Source organism: Penicillium crustosum (assembly GCF_028827405.1).
Source record: "Penicillium crustosum strain IBT 35664 chromosome Unknown utg000001l_segment0_segment0, whole genome shotgun sequence".
In the NCBI taxonomy this organism is placed as follows: Eukaryota; Fungi; Ascomycota; class Eurotiomycetes; order Eurotiales; family Aspergillaceae; genus Penicillium; species Penicillium crustosum.
In genome coordinates this window covers 2,618,443-2,638,300 of record NW_026623122.1, presented here as the reverse complement: position 1 = coordinate 2,638,300, position 19,858 = coordinate 2,618,443, and the positions used below count along the sequence as shown (strand labels likewise).

Genomic DNA, 19,858 nt, shown 5'->3' with positions numbered 1-19,858 from the left:
TGTCCATAATTTTTTATCTGATTTTAATATCCGTAGAAGGATGCTTTAAACTTCATACTGTACTTTGAAAAGAATGTAGTCTACAAATAAAACATTGCTTGAGAATATTTGTAGAGACAGCCTAGAAGAAATTGAAAAAGGACTATGCGGCCAAAACGGGACTAGCGCGTTCTGCACGCGTCGCGCGTCTATCAGAGGGGAATTACATCGGAGACCATTCAATGACATGAGATGTCTGAACGTTTGAATGCTTCCCTCCTCGCCATCATTCCTATCCTCGTTTGACCCCGCCCTTCACCTACACTCCGAAGGTCTTGGTGACACAAACCCACCGTCCGAATCATTCTCCGACGATCTCGAGGCAATCCACCTGCACCGCCGCGAACAAACCCGAAACAGAGTTGTGATTCAACACCGAGCGTGGGATCTTTCTGATGTGTTTCGCAGCGAAGACGAAATACGACCTGGTTTGCGATCCCAATCCCGCATTGCCTGGAACAGTGGCACTGACAACCACACAGTAGATACGCCGACGAAGAACGTTACGACCCCGAGACCATTTTCTCACACTCCTACTCGAAATCTCTCTTTTCTCCCATCCTCGCCACCCGTTTCAAGAATGCCGTTCATAGCGTCTCCGGGCACGCTTGCACCTACATCTGGCAATGCTACCAATGACTCGCAGAAGAGGAAAGTCACAAATGCGGAGGGAGGCGAGGAGCCAACGGAGCCGAAGCGACAGCGCATGGTTGGAGGCTTTGTTGATGATGATGATGACGATGACGAAGAAGGCCTCGCTGCTTTCCGGGATGAGCAGGCGAATAATCAATATGACCTGCCCGAGCACTTCTTCCAGGAGCCTTCGGCGGAACTCCCTAGTATACTGGCACTGGCGCCGGCATCTACGAAATTGAACGACACAACCATTCCTACCCCCAGTTCTTCCCGAACACTAGTACAAATGACACCTCGGCCCGCTCCAACGGCTCCCAAGAGGTTCCAGATCAAGACGTGTACCGGGAAGACCCATAATGTCGTACACAGGAAGGTCCAGGCCCCGGTTTCCTACAAAGACATGATCGCTAGTCGATCCGAGACAGAGCCTGGAAGAGCGACGAAGAGCTATTACGGTATCGACATCCACAAATTGCTAGACGATGCTGCCAAAGACGAAAAACCCACAACCACTATCCCTCAACCCCCAGTCCAGCAAACCATTGAAGCGAACAACGTGAGCTCAAAGCAGAAGAAGATAGACTCTGCAATGTGGACAGAGAAATACCGTGCTCGTAAATTCACCGACCTTATTGGCGATGAACGCACCCATCGATCAGTCCTACGCTGGCTCAAGGGGTGGGAGTCAATTGTGTTCCCTGGCCTAGCCAAGTCTCGGGCGAAGAAGCCTGCCCAGGATGACGAAGAAGAGTACATCCATCGAAAAGTTCTTTTATTGAGTGGTCCACCCGGCCTCGGAAAGACGACATTAGCGCACGTATGTGCCAGACAGGCTGGCTTCGAAGTGCTTGAAATCAATGCAAGTGATGACCGCAGCAGGGATGTGGTCAAAGGCCGCATTCGTGATGCGCTGGGAACCGAGAACGTCAAGGGTATGAACGTGGAGGTTGGTGATAAAAAGGTGCGCCGTGCCGGTAAACCCGTATGTGTCGTTGTGGACGAAGTTGATGGTGTCACTGGTGGTTCTGGAAGTGGTGGTGAAGGTGGTTTCATGAAGGCCCTCATTGACCTTGTATTGCTCGATCAACGGAACGCGAAATTGTCTTCGGAGGGCAACAATGGCAAGAAGCGCAAGGGTGACAACTTCCGATTCATGCGGCCGTTGATTCTGGTCTGCAATGATCTCTATCACAGCAGTCTCCGGCCTCTTAGGGCATCATCTATTGCAGAGATGATCAACGTCCGCCAAGCACCATTGGAGAATGTTGTTCAACGAGTCAAGGTTATATTTGGCCGTGAAGGCATCCCCTGCGATGGTGATGGTGCTCGAAGGCTATGCGAGGCAGCCTGGGGTATGGCGAGTAGAAAAAAGCGCAGTGGCAAAACTCAAGGGTCTGCCGAGGGCGATATTCGCAGCGTGCTTGTTGCGGCAGAATTTGTGGCACACAAGCTTCGAAACGAGTCAGTCCCATCTTCACTCAGACTGACGAGGAACTGGCTGGAGAACCGAGTCCTCAATGCATCAGCTGAGGGTAGCGCGTTCTTCAAGGAGTTAAGTCGTGGGGGTGTTCGTGAAATTGTAAACCGTGTGTTCACAGAAGGAGCTGGCTTCTCAGATGCTCCCGTTGGCATGAGTTTTCAAGATCGCTTTGATACTGCCAACACCCATGTTCCTATCGGCGTGGCAGATCTACGCAAGAGACACGCAATCAACCGATTGCGGGAAATGATCGATTCTAGTGGTGATCATGACCGCTGCGTATCGGACTGCTTCGCTTCATATCCCATCCAGCAATACCAGGATGATAATTACTTCTCTAAACCCAACGCCGCCCACGACTGGCTTCATTTCCATGACTTGATCAGTTCGAAAGTCCATTCATCCCAAGAGTGGGAACTGATTCCATACCTTAGCCAGTCGGTTGTCGCGTTCCATCATCTATTTGCTACGGCTACTGGCAGAACCACCGATGATGACAAGAACGAAGATGACGAGGAAGCTGAAGAGCCCCATCCTTTCTCAGGGCCCAAAGCCGACTTTGCTGCCTTCGAAGCACAAAAGCAGAACCGTGCAGCCATGACTGCATTCCATGCCTCTTTTTCAGCACCTATGGCTCGCATTTTCCGGTCGAATGAAAGCATAATTACAGATCTAGTCCCTTACTTGATCCGCATGCTATCACCAGACGTCAAGCCAGTGATCATCCGTGGCAATGGGGAGCAGAGAAGCACTGCCACTGTCCGCAAAGAGTCCGAACGTGCCCTTGTCCAGTCTACTGTGCGCGTTATGACCGGGATGGGCGTGACTTTTGAAAGAGTCCGAGTGGAACATGAAGGAAATCACGGTGGATGGGCGTACAGGATGGAACCGTGAGTGGGATTCCAAATCTTCTCTGAGACATACAAAGCTAATATACCCCCAAATAGACCAATCGACTCACTTGTGGTCTTCTCGAAGATCAAAGGCAGCACTATTGAGGCTTCGGGTGGTACAGCGCCAGTGCGGTATGCTGTCCGCCAGGTGCTAGACCAAGAGTATCGCAAGGCGACCACGCGCAAGCAGTCGGATGCCATGGGTGCATCTAGGCTCGGCGCTAAGGGCACTAGGACTTCTGATGAGACGGCCGCAGCCAAAGCAATCAGGGAAGCGGCTGTTAAACGCGACTTCTTTGGTCGGCTGGTTGAGCAGCCGGTGCCACAGCCTAAGGATCCAAACAGCGCAGATGGGTGGGTTGATGAGTCGTCTAAGGCTGGGCGGAAAGTCTGGGTTACTTTCCACGAAGGCTTCTCGAATGCGGTCCGGAAACCCATATCTATGGGAGAGTTAATGGCTGGGTTGTAATATATGCATTGAGTTCCAAGTTACCTCTAAGCGTTTGTCATGGTGTGCTGGAGTTTTGTTTTCATGCATTTGTTGCATACATTTCATAATGATCCCTGTTTTTTACGAACCATTGAATACCAGACACTACTAGATCACTTGAAATATTTCAAAATCGAGACGAGAACTTCATTTAAATGAGGATAAAATTTGAGTGAGAAACAACTTGAACATAAAGAGATAATAAAGAGACATTCCTCTATTCCCATAAGACATATTTGAACACCAACAAGTAAACCAGCCAAGCAGACCACATTATGACTGTAAAAAAATAATCACAAAGACAGACAAATTGAGACATGAATGCAAATCACAAAATATTAAACGTAGTATGTGGTATCCGAATCATTCCATCATTGAAGCGAAGGGCGAACAAGTGCACCCAGAAATCAACGCGGCAGTGCATAGCATGGAAACAAATCTAATAAACCAAGCACAAAATAAGCAAGAGAAAGGAAGCAGGTATCGTGAGTGGATCGAGCGGATGTAATCGCCACAGAAGTAGATACATCCATCGACTGTTTCAAAGTCGCTTAGCGCAGGCTGAAGTAGCTGGCAAGAGCCTCGTTGTGCAGCTTCTTTTTCTCAAGGTCTATCTCAATCTTCTTGGAATCGGAGTTGGAGGACTTTGAGCCGAGCGAGTACCACTTGTGGTTCTTGATTGAGGCGTCGGCTGAATTGAGAGTTGTGGCCGTGGAGACGGTGGAGTGTGTTGAGGCTGCGCTCGATGTGGTCTTGGAAGACGAGTTGGAGGACTTGCTGAACATCTTGAATTGTATTTGACGCTTTATGCGTGTGTTTTGAGGGATTTTGGAGGGTTGGTTGAAAATTTGGAGGGTTCGTTGACGATGGAGGTATAGACGTAAACGAAAAGTAAACGAAGTATGAGTTGGTTTTGTAGTTATAGTTCGGGAGGATGGTACGAGAAGGATGTCACTTTTTAGATCTGTAAGATCTGATGCTTTGCAATGGATTGGATTGGAATGTTTCTTTTTACGGGGGTATCACCGGGCCTTTATATAGAGATGTTGATCACCAAACACATCACTTACTCCGTGCTAAGTTGTCATTCCGAGAGAAAATCTCAAAACGCCAAGCCCCACTATCTCAGCCATAGTACTAGGCATCAAGTCTAGAAGCTTTGCACTGTACACTCACACGGAACAGCCCAACAAAGACGTCAGTCACAGCCGCCTTATGTGTGGGGCCGCTAAAGATCGGAGTAAGGATCGGAGTACAATTTTTACTAGCGGGCTACAGGAATGGAAAACCCAAAAATATTCGGTAAAAACGTTGCGGTAGAATCATCCAATGGAATCTATGAGCGTAGAAAGTCAAAAAGATTTGATAAAACAAGCTACTTGCTCTCCGGGGCATGTGTATCCATCCTCTAGACCTAAATGATGACACCGAATAGTGCGGGTTCCTAATTCAGCAATTCATTCGCACGCCCTTCCATGTAACTCGTTTAGACTTCCCCGTTCAGAAATATCTTGCGAAAGGGCGTATGTATAATTTTTAGTGCTAGCGTGTTAGAGAGCCTTAGGCTGAGACTAATGCAGATATCCATCTTCCCAGCTCGGAGTTGCGGTCTGGATCTTGTCCGAAGGGATCTCAGATGAATTCTAAATGGCGATCTGGGCCCACAAGGAAGACTAGATGTTATTTTAGGTATACTATATAGAGTGTATTTTGCCTCTTGTGCCGGTTAACAGCGGCCTATCTTAGAGCCACTGGTAAGGATATGTTGTGTAGCTGTTTCTACATATTGCAAGATACTTCCCAGATTTCGAGGATAAACGGCTAGATGCTAACGCGTTATTTACGAAGTGGCTTAGGATGACTCAAAGAGCGGGGTTGATTGCGGCTTTGCAACAAAGCTTAAAAGAATGATGTCTTGGAGAATTAGAAATCAAAAGTATGGAGTACAAAGGATAAAAATGAGATGACTCGGAAAAATTTTAACCGGCAGGCATTTTTTAGTCTGAGAAGTTAGTATATAGTAGAGTAGGATGTTGTGATTTTAGGTAGTCCGACGTTAGTCCGAACATGTAAATTTTTATTCCGATACGGAGTACTCTGTACTCCGTACTAATTCCACAAATTCGTGATCAGCCTAATTGATTTCTAATCTATAAATTAAGGCAAAATGCTATTTTAGATTCGAAATACTGATCGGATATATAATTCTGCAGGGTAATGTAAGCATCGGAGTACATTTGGTGACTAGGGTGTTAGTCCGATAGAGTTGGTTAGGAAGTCCGATCGATGAGGCTTGTCAACCTTATATCCACTAGAGATGACTCGATCAGAGCCACAGAACTAGGAGTGTTTAATTATCTCCATAATCCGCGTTACCTCTTTGTATACTCTAACTCACACGCCCTGCGGCCTTGGCAGCATTACATATCCACAGGTTTCCCACTATTATGAATGTGCTGCATTGGACTCGTTTTCGAGGCTCCACAGCAAGCCGAGTCATTGAGTGATGCGTCAACCCTTCTGCTAGAAAGGGTGAACCCATATGATTGTGCTGGAATCCAACATGTGATCTCAGACAATTGATGACAAACACATCTTGGATGTGGAATATTCCGAGTCATGAAGCAGCCACACAGTATCAACCGTGCATTTCAGATCAACACCGCCGATTTTTGCAATTGGATATCTCCGTGTTGTTTTTATACTCTTATCATTATCGGCTTTGACATGGTCATCCAACCAAGCCCACCCGTGGATGGGAAGATCAACATGTTAGTAATCATTTCAGGTCATGGCAGACGCACCCGGCAGTTCGGCTTGGCAGCAACACTTTTGTCGGTGAAAGCGAAGCATTGCAACTGACAATGACGTGGAGCAATCCAATTCCGCACTCTGGAAGTTTCCACAGGGTCCTCCCGGGCCATTTGTCAGCTTCAGGTTCCACGGCATTTGGGAAGCCCCTTGCTTAGTACATTTGAAGGTTCAGGATGAATAACCGAGAAGAATTGTGGGGTTTCGAGGGGTTGGAAGCTTGATTTAAGAGAGCTTCAGTTCCTAATTTGGTATGTCCTTTTCACTCAATTTTTCCCTCACTTTCAATACAAAATAACTACCTCATCAAAAACCACAACGATGTCTCTCAAGCCTATCACCGTCTACGGCCATGGCCCAGGCCCCAACCCCTGGAAGGTGATCATGGTCCTGGAAGAGCTGAATATTCCCTACACCCACAAGATCATCAACTTCCCAGACATGAAGAAAGAGCCATACGAGTCCATCAACCCCAACGGCCGTGTCCCCGCAATTGAAGACCCCAACACCGATATCACCCTCTGGGAATCCGGCGCAATTGTCGAATACCTGGTCGACACATACGACAAGAAAAACACCATCAGCTTTGCCACCGGCTCCAAGGAATACTACCTCGCCAAGCAATGGCTCCACTTCCAGGTGTCTGGTCAAGGCCCATACTTCGGCCAGGCTATCTGGTTCAGTCGCTATCACTCAGAGAAGGTTCAAAGCGCGATCGACCGCTACATCAACGAAATCCGCCGTGTCTCTGGTGTGCTCAACCGCGCCCTCGAGGGAAAGCAGTATCTCGTCGGTGACAAGTTCTCATATGTCGATGCTGCTTTCGTGCCTTGGTATCTGCTTACTGGCCAGTTTGGAATTGATATGGAGAAGGAGTTCCCCAATGTCGCTGCTTGGTTAAAGCGGGTGCAGGAACGTCCTGCTATTGCCAAGTCGGTCCAGGATCGGGCTGAGGCTTGTGCGCAGCACTAAACGAATTTTATGAGAATATTTGCCAATGGATATAATGAAATGAAACGAAAAACCGCAAGAATAGTGGGTCGCTCATGCGGCCTCTGTAATTGTCGACGCAAGGCTTTAATGATCTGATCTACTGGGCCCAAAATGATATCAGGGACGTTATGTATAAGAACATACCAACTTGTTTTTGATCTTTTCAGGATTCTTTTAGATGTATACATAAACCGTACAGAGTACTTTATCATGTCCACGGGTACAACTGGGGATTGCGCGTTTGGATTTGTCTGCCTGACGGAACCGCGCTTTCCCTACATCGACCTGGCACTTGCTAGCCACAGCGAGCAAACTCAAGGAAAACTGGCGTCGAACACCCATGCGGAGCTTTCTTCCTTTTCGTCTCCGTCAGAATCTTGTTCTTCTATTGATATATGGCACATATACTTCCGTGGATAAGTGAGTCACATATACCTGTAAACAATTGGGGAGGTATGTATCTCATCGTGTACTTAGCTCGATTAGAGCCCGATAACAAATTAGGCTTCTAACTTCAATGTTGATTTATCTTTTTAAACGAGCTTGTCTCCTATTTTCCATCACTCGATTGATTAGAAGCAACCACTCCCCATAGTGTCAGGAGACATCTAATGAATGGAGCTGTTAAGGCCCCAGCTTGACATGAGCAAATAACCCCCGTCATTCTAGAGGTTACAGTTTCGGAGACACAAGCAAATTTGCAGAGTGTCGACTTTGGGTTTGACCAGAGTAGAAATGTTCTCCAAATTACGGGGTCACGACACTGCCGTTCAAGATATTTATGGTATTCTGCATTTATATTACAAGATGCCTCGAAAGAGGTTTCTTGACAATGCATGTATATAAGCAGCGGATTATCTTCCCCGTATACATTCTACGAGTAAAAGACCTCACATTTGAAAGGAGAATGAGAATAATCCCTGGTTTTACATAGAAAAGTCCTCTGCACAGTTTATGCCTTTTATTGCCTTTGTATACACCTAAGGAGACATTTAAGAAGACCCGACAAGGTCGTATAAGCGACCGAGTATTCTTGTTGCTCTTGATGGGGGAAGTTCTTAGTACTGTTGCATAATCATTTCTTTTCGCTGTTACTCACTTGTCTTTTATTCACAGGCGGGCTACATTGAGTAAGATCGGCACGGAATTGCTCGTGTCAATTTCGCGTGGATCTTTGCTAGCATCTTTACTATTTTGTGAATTTGTACATTTAATCTGTACCTGTTTGGATCTCCAGCAACTCCAAAGTTTTATTTCTACAAGGTCAATTATGTGCTTGTTTACCCATTCACGTATCACGGAAAACCTCAATTATTATTTCATGTCATATTAATTGTAGATTAGAGATTTGAAGAAACCGAGATAGCTTGGCCTTTTCTTCAGCGCCGGTGGTCTCCGGTGGCTGGAATGCATTAGTGACGACCCCGCAATTGAGTTCGCGAATCAGACCACGTAGAAAATCGACGTGCTCTTATCTGCTGACAAGCCCTTGCATATAGGCCGTTTTTCTTGTTGTAACATCGGCTGGCTTCATGGTAATGTGACTTGCACCAAGTGGAAACCGCCGGCGCTTGAAACTATATATTGCATTTGGATTTTCACTAATCTTCATAAATAAACACTGCATAAAACACTTTAGACTGTGATTCCCTGAAAGTTTTTCTAAGAATGGTGTCTCTATCCAGGATTGCTTTTGTCACCTTCGGGGTCATTCATGGAGCAAATGCGTGGGGTGCATTGGGCCACGCGACTGTTGCCTATGTTGCCCAACACTACATGTCGCCTGAAGCCGCATCATGGTAAGTCCTCTCCAAGATAACGAAAGTATTCAATTCTAATAAAATGTAAGGGCACAAGAAATTCTCAACGACACTTCCAGCTCATATTTAGCAAACATTGCTTCTTGGGCGGACCAATATCGCCTCACAGATGACGGTAAATGGTCAGCCCCATTGCACTATATTGATGCTATGGATGATCCCCCAACAACCTGCAACGTGGACTATGAACGCGATTGTGGCGATGAAGGCTGCTCAATCTCTGCCATTGCCAATTACACCCAGCGCGCAGGCGACGGCAGACTTAGTGCTGACCATACCGCCGAAGCCCTCAGATTCCTCGTGCACATCATTGGCGATCTCACACAGCCACTGCATGACGAGAACTACGAGGTTGGCGGAAACGGTATCAAGGTCACTTTCAACAACTACAGTGACAACCTTCACGCCGATTGGGATACATACATGCCTACACAGTTGATTGGCGGTAGTTCGCTCGCCGATGCAAAGGGATGGGCCGACAGCCTGGTGGATGAAATCGCCGCCGGCACCTACAAGAAGCAAGCCACGAGCTGGATCAAGGGCGATACTATCAGTGATACTGTCACTACTGCTACTCGATGGGCGTCGGATGCTAATTCCTTTGTCTGTACCGTTGTCATGCCGGACGGAGCTGCTGCCCTGCAGACTGGCGATCTCTACCCGACATACTACAACTCCGCCATCGGCACGATTGAGCTGCAGGTTGCTAAAGGTGGTTACCGACTAGCCAACTGGCTCAACATGATCTACAAGAAAAAGACTGCTGCCAAGTATAAGTCAGGGAAATTCGCCAAGGGACCTCGAGAGCCAGCGGCCGAGCCAGAGTTTTTCCGCTTGTCTCTTCGGGAGCCTCGTCAAATGAGTCGCGCAAATCTGGCTAGAGCGGCCATGGGAGGATCTTGCTGCACCTCGGAAGGGCGTGAGAATCGCCATTGATCTGGTGGAATTTGAAGAGAAAATATATGTTGTGGATCTAGCTGCTTGGGCTTACCCATCCTTATTTATTCCAGGCCGATTTTTGATATACTACATCGTTCCTTCTTACAACCTATAGATACATAGCTACATAAATACATAGTCATCATGGATGATGACTCTTTTTGGTCATTATCAATATCTCTTGTTGTCCGCAAAATAAAACCAAAAATATGAAATAGCAAGTCTAAGCTGGTGGTCACCTAGCGCCTACGGTTCGGACATGGGCGACTCGCCGCTCTATTCAGAGCACTCAGAGCAGATATTCACTCACACGAATATTCTCTCCCAAATATTCAGCCCGTTTGAACATTTGAAGCTATCGTGGTGATTCTACGCCTAAGCCTGATTTAGCACCTGGCGAGGAAGGCGAGCAGGTTGAGGTGTTGAACGAAGTAGTACTCAACGGAGGACCATCACCTTGGTATCAAACTTGGAATTATATGCCGATGATAACCCATTGGTTATGGCTCAAGGAGCTGTCTGTATCTTCTATACTGCCACTGGTAGGTTTCCCGAACCTATTCCCTTTCTTTTCATCAAAATAGTGGAGCTTATAATTACAATATATCTACATGAGAGGCGAAGAAAAAAAACACATTCCAAGGTTGCAGATTTTCACAAGAAGTATATGCAGGAATGCTATGTAGGTATTGTATACACAAAATCATAAACAAAAAATATCAACGAGTAGTTCCAAAATTCCAAAACTACTGGCACTGATCATCGTTACCAGCTCCACCGTCTACACAGCCCTTGGGGCACTCCTTCGTGATTTTGATGTCTCCGTTGGAGCCGCCCTCGCAATGGTAGAGGAAGTTGTCATAGTTCCAATTTGCAGGATTCTTGCCATAATCGTTCACGGCTTGCAAGATCTGCTGGTGGTAATCACCTGTAGTAAGTTAGCTTAATCCAGACAAGGTATACAGGATGGGTCGAAACAACCATTGTTCAGGAGAGTAAGAGCACAGTAGTCGAATCCCTCATTGCAGTTTTTGGCAACGGCTGTGGATGCAAGGACGGCGAGGGTGGTGGGCAGGATGAACTTCATATTGGAGATTGATGCTTTAATTGGATGACTTGGATGGATAATTGATAATGGGAAGCCTTCCGCTCTTTTTATATTCCCCCTAAAATATCGTGTAGACTGATGGCAGTCATATATGCGAGCTGTGCTCAAAATTACGGAATAAAAATAGGTATTTCTTTTCGAAAATTACAGCCCCCAATGGATTTTTTCAAGTTTTAATCCTTCTATATTCTGAACTGCATCACTTTTTCCATCTTAGGAAATTAGGATGCAGGTGGGTCTAGAAACTTAGGGTAGCGGCCCCCTACATACATAGACACAGCCCCCTCGGGCCGCCCCCAATAGGGCTCGGGTCTTTTGCTGGGTTGAGTTCAGCGTGGGGCCGCCCTATAGTCAAGTGGGGTTGACCCCAGTCCTAGAGTATACAGGTACCCCTGACAAGGCGTGTCAAAGCTCAATTTGATGAGCATCATCTTTGAAAGTTTATCTAAATTTTTACTGACAAATTTTTTAGACCAATGCCCATCCATCAACGAAGGAACATAGACACGGAGGCCGGAAGGATCAACATATTTCAAATAAAGAATTATATTCTGCCTCATACGAAAGATGCTTCCTTTACGGAGGAGTAAAGTTTATATTATCTGGTAATTTAATTAGCCTCAGAATTTTCTGACTGGATGAATCACACTTGCTTCTCAAACCTGGGAAGTGTTGATTCATTTTATGATGATTGTTACCTATACAGAGTCGAAATCACAATAGAAGAAAATACGCAGCATAGAACAAGTGTAGGGTGTTGTATTAGTATACTTTTTAGCATCATCCTATACAAGGCAAACATGGAATGGCGTTGAACAAATCATTCGAACAAGTAGGGCCTCATGATGAGAGAATAGGCACTAGATCGTAGAATACATAAAACGCCCAGGGGGCCACCATGGTATAAAACAGCCCTGAGGGCTATCTAGTTGTCACAGTAGTCACTCTTGTCATCGCCTCCATTCGAGCAGTAGTTGTTGCAATCCTTGACCATCTTAATGTCGTCGGCACCATTGCACAGGTAAAGTGCGTAGTCGGGATTTTGGTACTTCAGATTTGTACTGCTGGTTCCATAATATTTTGCCATGGCATCATTCACTTGGGAATGGTAGTCGCCTTCTTTATGTCAGTCATAACTCCCAAGAAAGTGTCGTCTTTCTTCAAGAACAACGTTGAAAATTGATCCATGGCTTCATACCTTTCCCGATAAGGTTATAGGCACAGTATCTCAGGCCAACCTGGCAGTTGTGTGCGGACACAGCACCGATAGAGAGGGCAATAGCAAGAATGCTGAGCTGCATATTTGCGGTATGGGGTCTTTGGGTGGAATGTAAAGAGATGGTCGGTATATGGAAGAAGAGTGACTGAATGAATAACGGAGAGACTGGAATACTTAAATATGTCAATTGTTGGAGAAAGAAATTAGGGCTTCCAGCAAATTATCATCTTGAAACCAAAATTGGAAATTCGTGGCCCTCATAATTTGGTAAAACCGTACGTAAGTACGGAGTAGCATCAATGGGGCTACAGGAGCTGAGGGGGCGACGGCCTCGCCGCACTTGGTTTCTTACGCCTCTCGATACTTGAGAGTATTCTGTTTTGCTTTTTTTCTTGTCACTATGCGCAATTTTCATGTGAATACAGGGGGCCACGGGGAACATGTCATTCATTTTCATGCTTTTTTTTTTTTGTAATATTTTTTTTTTGGATATGCTTCTATTCATATGCGCGATCATCCTTGCTCTTTCTCCATAATTTTTAAAATGACCTGGGGCCAGGCCACACTTGGTGCCGACAGTCCGTAAGGCACAACTGGTGGGGCCTAGAACAAGGAGTCCTCGGAAACAAATGAAGCTATCCCACGAGGCTAGAGCTGTGGATACCACAATGATCAGCATTGGCTGCCAAGAACTTTGCGCTTCATCTCTCGCACTTCTTTGCTAACATCAGCAGTGACATAAAGGGAAATCGCTCCGAGAATACCGTAATATAGTACTTGGTCATACGGTTGTCTTATCCATCTACGACTGAGAAGTCGGCTGAAGGATTCAGAGGCGGACCATGGTGAAAGGCTAGATTGAGAGGTGCAAAAAGCTAAAGGGTCCTCCCAGGATTCAATTTCGATGACACCATAGAGATGTATTAGATGACTTAAACCGATACTGCTTGTTCATTTGAAGTGATTGGATGTTTTGTAATAGATTCAGGAGAAGGGCATTGCAAGAAAATAGGATGTAAATGACGGCGAATTGACAAGCATATGAGTAAAAATGTTGACCTCTTGTATATCACTAATATTGAATAGAGTAAACACAGACAATAATTTATTTCAAAACCAAAAATCCATATACACACGTGCCAAGAAAGACAGGAAGCGAACCATGTCATCTTGTGGTCTGATAACATGGAAAAAGCAAGTTTGATATTTACATGACAACAGCCAGAAGGATCAATGGGGCTTCGTGTTGCAAGTAAGAAGATTTGCCTATGTGATAGAGGCCAAGATTTAATTGCCAGAGAGGTCTTCAGGGCTAGAGCTGGGCTCGCCTTTCGTGACTTGAATGCGGTACTTCACCACTGAGTTTCGATCCGAATCTAAAATCGAACCAAGGTACTCACTCCAGCCAGTCTGACTGAAAGCAAGCTCACTCCAATGCTTTGCAATTCCATGGGAAAGGTCTGCCCTCAAGGAGTCACCTTTATCAATCTTCTGTCCTTGAGGATATGAGAACGTCACCTTCAATCCAACATCAGATAGATCGCGCTTATTCAGCTCTGACTCTCCGCCGAAATTGGTGTCATTGAAGTTGAAAGATATTCCCGACTGGCCATTGCTGTACCGGTCAAACGCTAGATCATGCGACAGATCGTTCAGTTTGGCACCTCGGATCATCATGCGATGCGTGAGATCAGGCGAGTCAAGGCTTCGCTTCTGTTGGTTCAAGGATGAAACGTCCTCGAGCTCGATACGATCAAATTCTAGATTGGATCCTTCAAAGAGTCGGGCCACATTTAAGTGTTCCTCCTCGAGTAGACTTCGCTTAGAATTGAAAGGCGTGTCCGAAAGCAATCGATTCGCCTGATCTTCTTCGCTCGGGGTCAAGTTTCCCATTTCGATATCACTCAGTATGGCATTGGTGCCCAGCAATCCTGCAACATATCTAGATCCCCTTGAGATATCGCCGTTTCTCATCGCGCCGATGTAGATTACGACATTCATGATACCGACTATGAATGGGAAAAGAGCAGTACAAGCCGCCCCACCGCCGAACACAGCACAGAGGCTTGTTGCAGATAATGCAGTATACCATACCACCGCTTGGCTGAATTTTGGTTAGTATTGGTTTCATTCATCACAGAATTTGGCTGTACTTACGCTCCGGTATATTGCTGGGCACTAAATCTAGGTGCCCCCACTTCGCGGGTGCCAGGAGGATTTCTACTCTCCAGTTCCATCAAGGCGCGGGCTGCAGGGTTCTCACTTCGAATGTCCAGAGCAGTGGATATTTTCTCCATACGGGCATCCAGTTCGCGAGCTGCGGCATTCATTCCTTGTAGCGTGAAGGGGTCATCGATTGAGGTACGAGCAAAGATATCTCCCTCTACCGGAACGGCTGGTACCAAGGATGCCAATGCGAGAATGGCCGTGATTGGAATTATCATAATGGGCAATTGATGCGAGTCAAAGGAAGTAAGAGAGGCAAAGAAGGTGATGTGCGAAATGATCGAAGAACCTTGGGAGGGGTTGGGCTGAATGTTATATATGATGATATTGGATTGACCACTGTGCAATTTTGGGCTATCAAGATGGTATTCTACTTGCTGAGCCACTAGTATCAACAGCTAACTGCTTTTATTTTGGATTTTCCTGTTTTTTTGTTCGAGACGTTACAATTGGTACATAGCCCCAAGGATGTCAGCCCCCTAGACGGTTGGCATTTTGAGAACGGAAGGATTGATCTCCATTCTCAGTCTCCAATTTTTTTTTTTTTTTTTTTTTTTTTTTTGTATTTTTTTTCTTCTACGGAGTACTCCGTACTAACTTTGGCCCCCGGGGCTAAGGGCACAGGCCTCGTGACATCATGTCACGCTTTATTAGCGCAGTGGAACCCTTGTCTTCTCTCCTTCACACACCTTCCACTAGACCTCTCTCGCAAAATGAATTCCAAGTCCAAGATCCGAAGGACCCAGTGGGCCCCAGAGCCATCTCGCCCATCTGCCTTGCCTCGGCAAGACTCAAGGACCGATCGTATTGTGCGAATCACCCGCAAATGGGCTTGGTCGATGATGCCAATGTAAGTGTTATTATTATCACTTACTTTCTCATTCCGATATTGATGAACTGATTTTTCAGAATATTTGTTGTTTGTGGCCTTATCCCGACTCTTTATTTTTACGCGTGCTTGCTCTATATGCGATGGAGCCAACAGGAGGACCAAATATGTCGAAATGGTTATAGTTTCACATCCTTGATAACATTCCCACATATCGTCATTGGGATGGTTGCCCTTATTATTGTTGAGTTCGTCTATCCGAAAAGGGGAAGGAGATAAGCATTTCATCGTGCAGAACCAGAAGGATGCAGCAGGGTTTCCAGCTTTCTCTAGGTACTTTTAGTCAAACCACATGGGCTCATTCTTTCTATCAATTTTGAAACAAATGGAATTCAATAGATACTGGGGGCCAGGATTGAGTTTAGCCCCCAGTCTTGCAGATCCTCTAATACCCTCTCTCACGATCGATAAAAAATAGAAAACGTAATTTTTATCACTGTATTGAATGGTCAGGATCTGTAGGGGGCCACAACCAGGAAAGGAAATGAGTTAATTTTTACAAAATAGGAAATAGACGCGAGAAGAAATTCAAAAGTGAGGGGGAAAAAAGAGAGACAATCTAGCTAATCTCGGAGAGGCAAGCGTCTATAGACCGTGCCTGACATCAGGACCTCCGAATTTCCTATAAGGAGGCTATTTCGACGTGTGGACTGCTAGCTTGGTAATTTCTCTCTCTGATTAGACTCAACCAGGAATCTGAATCTTACCACAACACATACAAACCTCCAACATGAAGGTCATCTTGTCAGCCTGTGCTCTTTTTGTCTCTCTATGTGCCGCAGCAAATTGTCAATCTGGCCTTGACTATTGCGCGTTTACTCTAATGGGAAAAGGTAATGTTTCATACCTTGTAACTCAGCTGTTTAATCTCTGCTTACAATTTTGTCGGACACAGGCAACTATCATCAAGAGATCTACGATGCCCTCAAACATGCCGACTGGCCCATCGACCCTATGCTGGTCAATTTCGACTACTACCTCTATCGCTGCCATGATGATGGTACAATCTCAAAGACAGAAAACTGTCCTTATGGATGCGTCGATGGTGGCAGCAACGAGAGTGACCATTGCGAGTAAGACTGTGGGTAGGGGACATCTTGTAAGGTTCTGAGCATTCAATGGGTATATCATGTCTCAATGAACATAACATATCAGATGGTGAAGGAAGCGATTTGTTTTGCGGACCTGTAAATATGCTAGGATATTTTTCCATTCAATTATTCAACTCCTTGCACTTTAGCTTTCACCCTATAAATCTATATTGAACAGCTCCCGTGCGTAGTTGTCCCCAGTTCGGTGGGTAGTTAAGTCGCATCTTTCTGTCCCAGGGAGCTTCTAATTGCCATAATCCTCTTACAGTTCTAACTTGAGATACATCATGTGGGTCAGATATGCTATCTAATGACACTCACTCTATTCTATGATGGTGGAGCCGAATATATATTCCTTCCGAAACCGAGCTCGATCTTCCCCAAAACTCTGTTATTATGGACCCCGTAAGAGGTAAGCGCGCGTGAACTTACAATATTTGAGTTAGGATACCTAAAGAGTAGGTAGGTGTACCAAGCATAAATGATACCCGCAGATACCACCATACCCCTGGTACGAAAGCTTAGCAAATTAGATGACCCTATGAGGATATAACTCTCAGCTGAGGCCTAGAGACTTGTTTTGGTTTCCTCCGGCTCGCCAATCAGCTTCAAAAATGTTCCAGGGACTTCACCAGTCAGATCACTGGCTTGCATACTTCGCCCTGTAGCCTTAAAAGACCACCGAGAGCACTCGCGCATAATACTATTTCCAGCCCAAGTAGTCAACAGCAGCGTGGTCGCCGGAGATATGCGCTTACCCTCAGAACTGGGCTCTGCCTGAACCTCCTCTAAGCTCTGCGCATCGTTCGCATTATCTTCAGCAGGACTAGTGACATCGATACCCAGGGCTTTAGCTAGTCGGCCATATTCAACCACATTCGACGTGAGAATGCAGTTCTTGTGTCCTTTGACGACGCCCGTGTCTTCCGTTCCAATCAGCAGCCCATCGACGTCCAGCAAAAATAGGATGGAGCGTGACCGGGCCTCTCGAATTACTTCCGCGACTACTTTGAGTATCGCACCGTTGCGACGGAGACCAGCCCCTATTATAAGTGCGTGGAGACGGACTTTCTGAACGAAACAAAGATAAAACAAAAACTAAACAAAAACATACAACAGTGAGGATTCGCTGGTGGTCACCCACCCAACTACTAACTCACCGGCGTGTGGCTTAAGCTTGATCAATAGTTCGGTGGGTGTCACCTAGGTGAGCAAGAGGGTGACGCCGCTTTTGATTGGCGTCACCCTGCACACCCAGGGTGAGTGTGGAATAGAGAGGGTGTGCACGAGGGAGGTGCGCGGGTGAGCGGGAGGGGCCATGATTATCCGGGTCAGCGCATTGGCCGCTCAGGCCGCTATACTAGGCTACAGTGATATACCATTGGGTATGGCTGCAACTCTGGAACATTTATCTCTTGGCCTATGCACAGCCTCGTTAGTGTGTTCTATCCTGGGAACTGGACAAGAGTATTTAGCTTATTGGGCGAATCTACTGCGGTACATCCGTCTATCTCCATATATTTCATATACTATAATTGAATTCGAAAACATATCGGGCCGGGGGCATAATACTAGAATTAAAAAGCAGATTACCATCACACAATCAAAGTTCTTTTTTTGAGTCTGTACCTACAAAAGCATGGTATTCCGATAGTATTATCTGCTGTACTGTCGAAGGAAGATCATTTATTAGGTGAATCACTACAGGATCAAATCTGGACAGCGATAAACCGACTTGTTAGAAAGCTATAGAAATAGAGAAAACTTATCGAGAGAATCAAGGGTTAGATGATTAACATAATTCGGCAAGTGAGGAATCTAGGGCTTCCGAGAAGCCACATGGATATAATGCAGTCATCTTCGATCTCGGGACTAGCAAAAGTTGGGCTCGCTCCCGTCGTCACTCGATCAGGGAAAACCCCGAGCAGACGACGACCCGCTCAGTTTAGAGTTAATAAACTTAGTAGAGGACACAAAACCTAGACTTTCGCACGACCCAGTCTGGGTCTGGGTCGAAACCTCATAACCCAGGCTCAACTCAGACCTAATGATTGGGGCCCCAGGAAACTCAGTTTAGGCCCAGTTTGACCCAGTTTTTGTATAAGAGGGGTCTTGGCGGTCATAAACCAGCTAAATCAGCTGAACTATGTACACAATTAGCGTGTTCGTATAGTTTGTAACCCAGTTTGGGGCCCCAGACCCAGTGTTGGGTCTGGGTTTTACTAGGTTGTGCGGAAGACCCCAGAATAGTTTTCTGTATTTTTTTCCATCCTCTAGTGGGCTGGCCTCCTACTTTTAGTCGTCTTAAGACTTGTTTATGGTTTTTTTTATCGATCAATCAATCAATCAAAGTTCAATTAACCTGTTGCGGTTTGACTAGTTGCGTATGACTATGCAGGCGCTTCATTCAGCTGAAGCAAGAACTCGAAGCCAAAACGCCGAGCGGGATCTCTCCCAGAGAGTATATACAGAGGCCACTCATAAAGAGTGCGGAATCAGCCCATTCCCATAAATGAAACCCATGCATAAGAAATAGCCATATAATGATTGTCGTGGGGTGCACCCCCTATCTTTCATCTCTCTCTCCCTCTTTCTCTCTCTGCTCTCTGCTCTCTCCCCTACCTCAGTTTCAACTGATGGTGATGTTGCCGTGGCTAGTTGGTTGGCATGTTTGTCGAATTTGGCTGATTTCTCGTATCACAGCATCGTTCTCGTCATTGGTTGATACCGATTGTCTTCCACAACTAGATTCATTGCCGCGATGCCTGTCGGTTCGTCGTCGTCATCCTCCTCGATCCTAACTTGTTGAAATTACTGGAGGAGACCTGTTCGGTGCATAAAGTTGACCATGTAGCGGATGGCTTGCGGGTTAGACATGATATTGTCATAGTCTCGTTCCATAAATTCGATTCCGATCCCTTCCAACTGCTCCCACAATTTAGTACGTGGCACACACAACGTACCTCAGACACTGCATGAGGATATGTCTTGGCGTTTGTGGACCCTCATCACAATTACACCGGTCAGTCTCAGCTGCCTTGATTTTGAACAAGAAGTGTCAATGGCCAATTCGCATTGTACCCATCTGGATCAAGATTGCACGCGGTGTCTTCGACAGCCCTTCGTATAAACGGAGGGTCTTCTTGTTTGGCGCCTGCGCCAAGCGCTTCGTCGGGGCGGAGGTTGTCTCCCGCTCCCACTGCTTCTCCCACCTCTCTCTGATT

The 19,858-nt window shown here is 46.1% G+C and overlaps 8 protein-coding genes across 8 annotated transcripts; 3 read left to right on the top strand and 5 right to left on the bottom strand.

The window, feature by feature from the left end:
* Positions 1–247: 247 nt before the first annotated feature.
* Positions 248–3,517, top strand: N7487_000994 (putative sister chromatid cohesion factor (Chl12); the record flags this gene model as incomplete). Its single annotated transcript, XM_056868742.1, has 2 exons — positions 248–3,045; positions 3,103–3,517. The coding sequence occupies 2 exons, from the start codon at positions 248–250 to the stop codon at positions 3,515–3,517; spliced, it is 3,213 nt and encodes a 1,070-aa protein (XP_056733526.1).
* A 572-nt stretch (positions 3,518–4,089) lies between these two features.
* Positions 4,090–4,323, bottom strand: N7487_000993 (uncharacterized protein; the record flags this gene model as incomplete). Its single annotated transcript, XM_056868741.1, has 1 exon — positions 4,090–4,323. One exon carries the CDS (start codon positions 4,321–4,323, stop codon positions 4,090–4,092), a length of 234 nt encoding a protein of 77 aa, XP_056733525.1.
* A 2,347-nt stretch (positions 4,324–6,670) lies between these two features.
* N7487_000992 (glutathione S-transferase family protein) lies at positions 6,671–7,321 on the top strand (the record flags this gene model as incomplete). Its single annotated transcript, XM_056868740.1, has 1 exon — positions 6,671–7,321. The coding sequence occupies one exon, from the start codon at positions 6,671–6,673 to the stop codon at positions 7,319–7,321; it is 651 nt and encodes a 216-aa protein (XP_056733524.1).
* Positions 7,322–9,010: 1,689 nt separating this feature from the next.
* Positions 9,011–10,098, top strand: N7487_000991 (S1/P1 nuclease; the record flags this gene model as incomplete). The annotated part of the gene is made up of 2 exons (XM_056868739.1): positions 9,011–9,141; positions 9,192–10,098. The coding sequence occupies 2 exons, from the start codon at positions 9,011–9,013 to the stop codon at positions 10,096–10,098; spliced, it is 1,038 nt and encodes a 345-aa protein (XP_056733523.1).
* Positions 10,099–10,847: 749 nt separating this feature from the next.
* On the bottom strand, positions 10,848–11,188 carry N7487_000990 (uncharacterized protein; the record flags this gene model as incomplete). Its single annotated transcript, XM_056868738.1, has 2 exons — positions 10,848–11,029; positions 11,083–11,188. The coding sequence occupies 2 exons, from the start codon at positions 11,186–11,188 to the stop codon at positions 10,848–10,850; spliced, it is 288 nt and encodes a 95-aa protein (XP_056733522.1).
* Positions 11,189–12,134: 946 nt separating this feature from the next.
* Positions 12,135–12,510, bottom strand: N7487_000989 (uncharacterized protein; the record flags this gene model as incomplete). The annotated part of the gene is made up of 2 exons (XM_056868737.1): positions 12,135–12,325; positions 12,408–12,510. The coding sequence occupies 2 exons, from the start codon at positions 12,508–12,510 to the stop codon at positions 12,135–12,137; spliced, it is 294 nt and encodes a 97-aa protein (XP_056733521.1).
* Positions 12,511–13,715: 1,205 nt separating this feature from the next.
* On the bottom strand, positions 13,716–14,872 carry N7487_000988 (uncharacterized protein; the record flags this gene model as incomplete). The annotated part of the gene is made up of 2 exons (XM_056868736.1): positions 13,716–14,532; positions 14,586–14,872. The coding sequence occupies 2 exons, from the start codon at positions 14,870–14,872 to the stop codon at positions 13,716–13,718; spliced, it is 1,104 nt and encodes a 367-aa protein (XP_056733520.1).
* A 2,329-nt stretch (positions 14,873–17,201) lies between these two features.
* Positions 17,202–17,954, bottom strand: N7487_000987 (uncharacterized protein; the record flags this gene model as incomplete). Its single annotated transcript, XM_056868735.1, has 2 exons — positions 17,202–17,705; positions 17,889–17,954. The coding sequence occupies 2 exons, from the start codon at positions 17,952–17,954 to the stop codon at positions 17,202–17,204; spliced, it is 570 nt and encodes a 189-aa protein (XP_056733519.1).
* Positions 17,955–19,858: the final 1,904 nt, after the last annotated feature.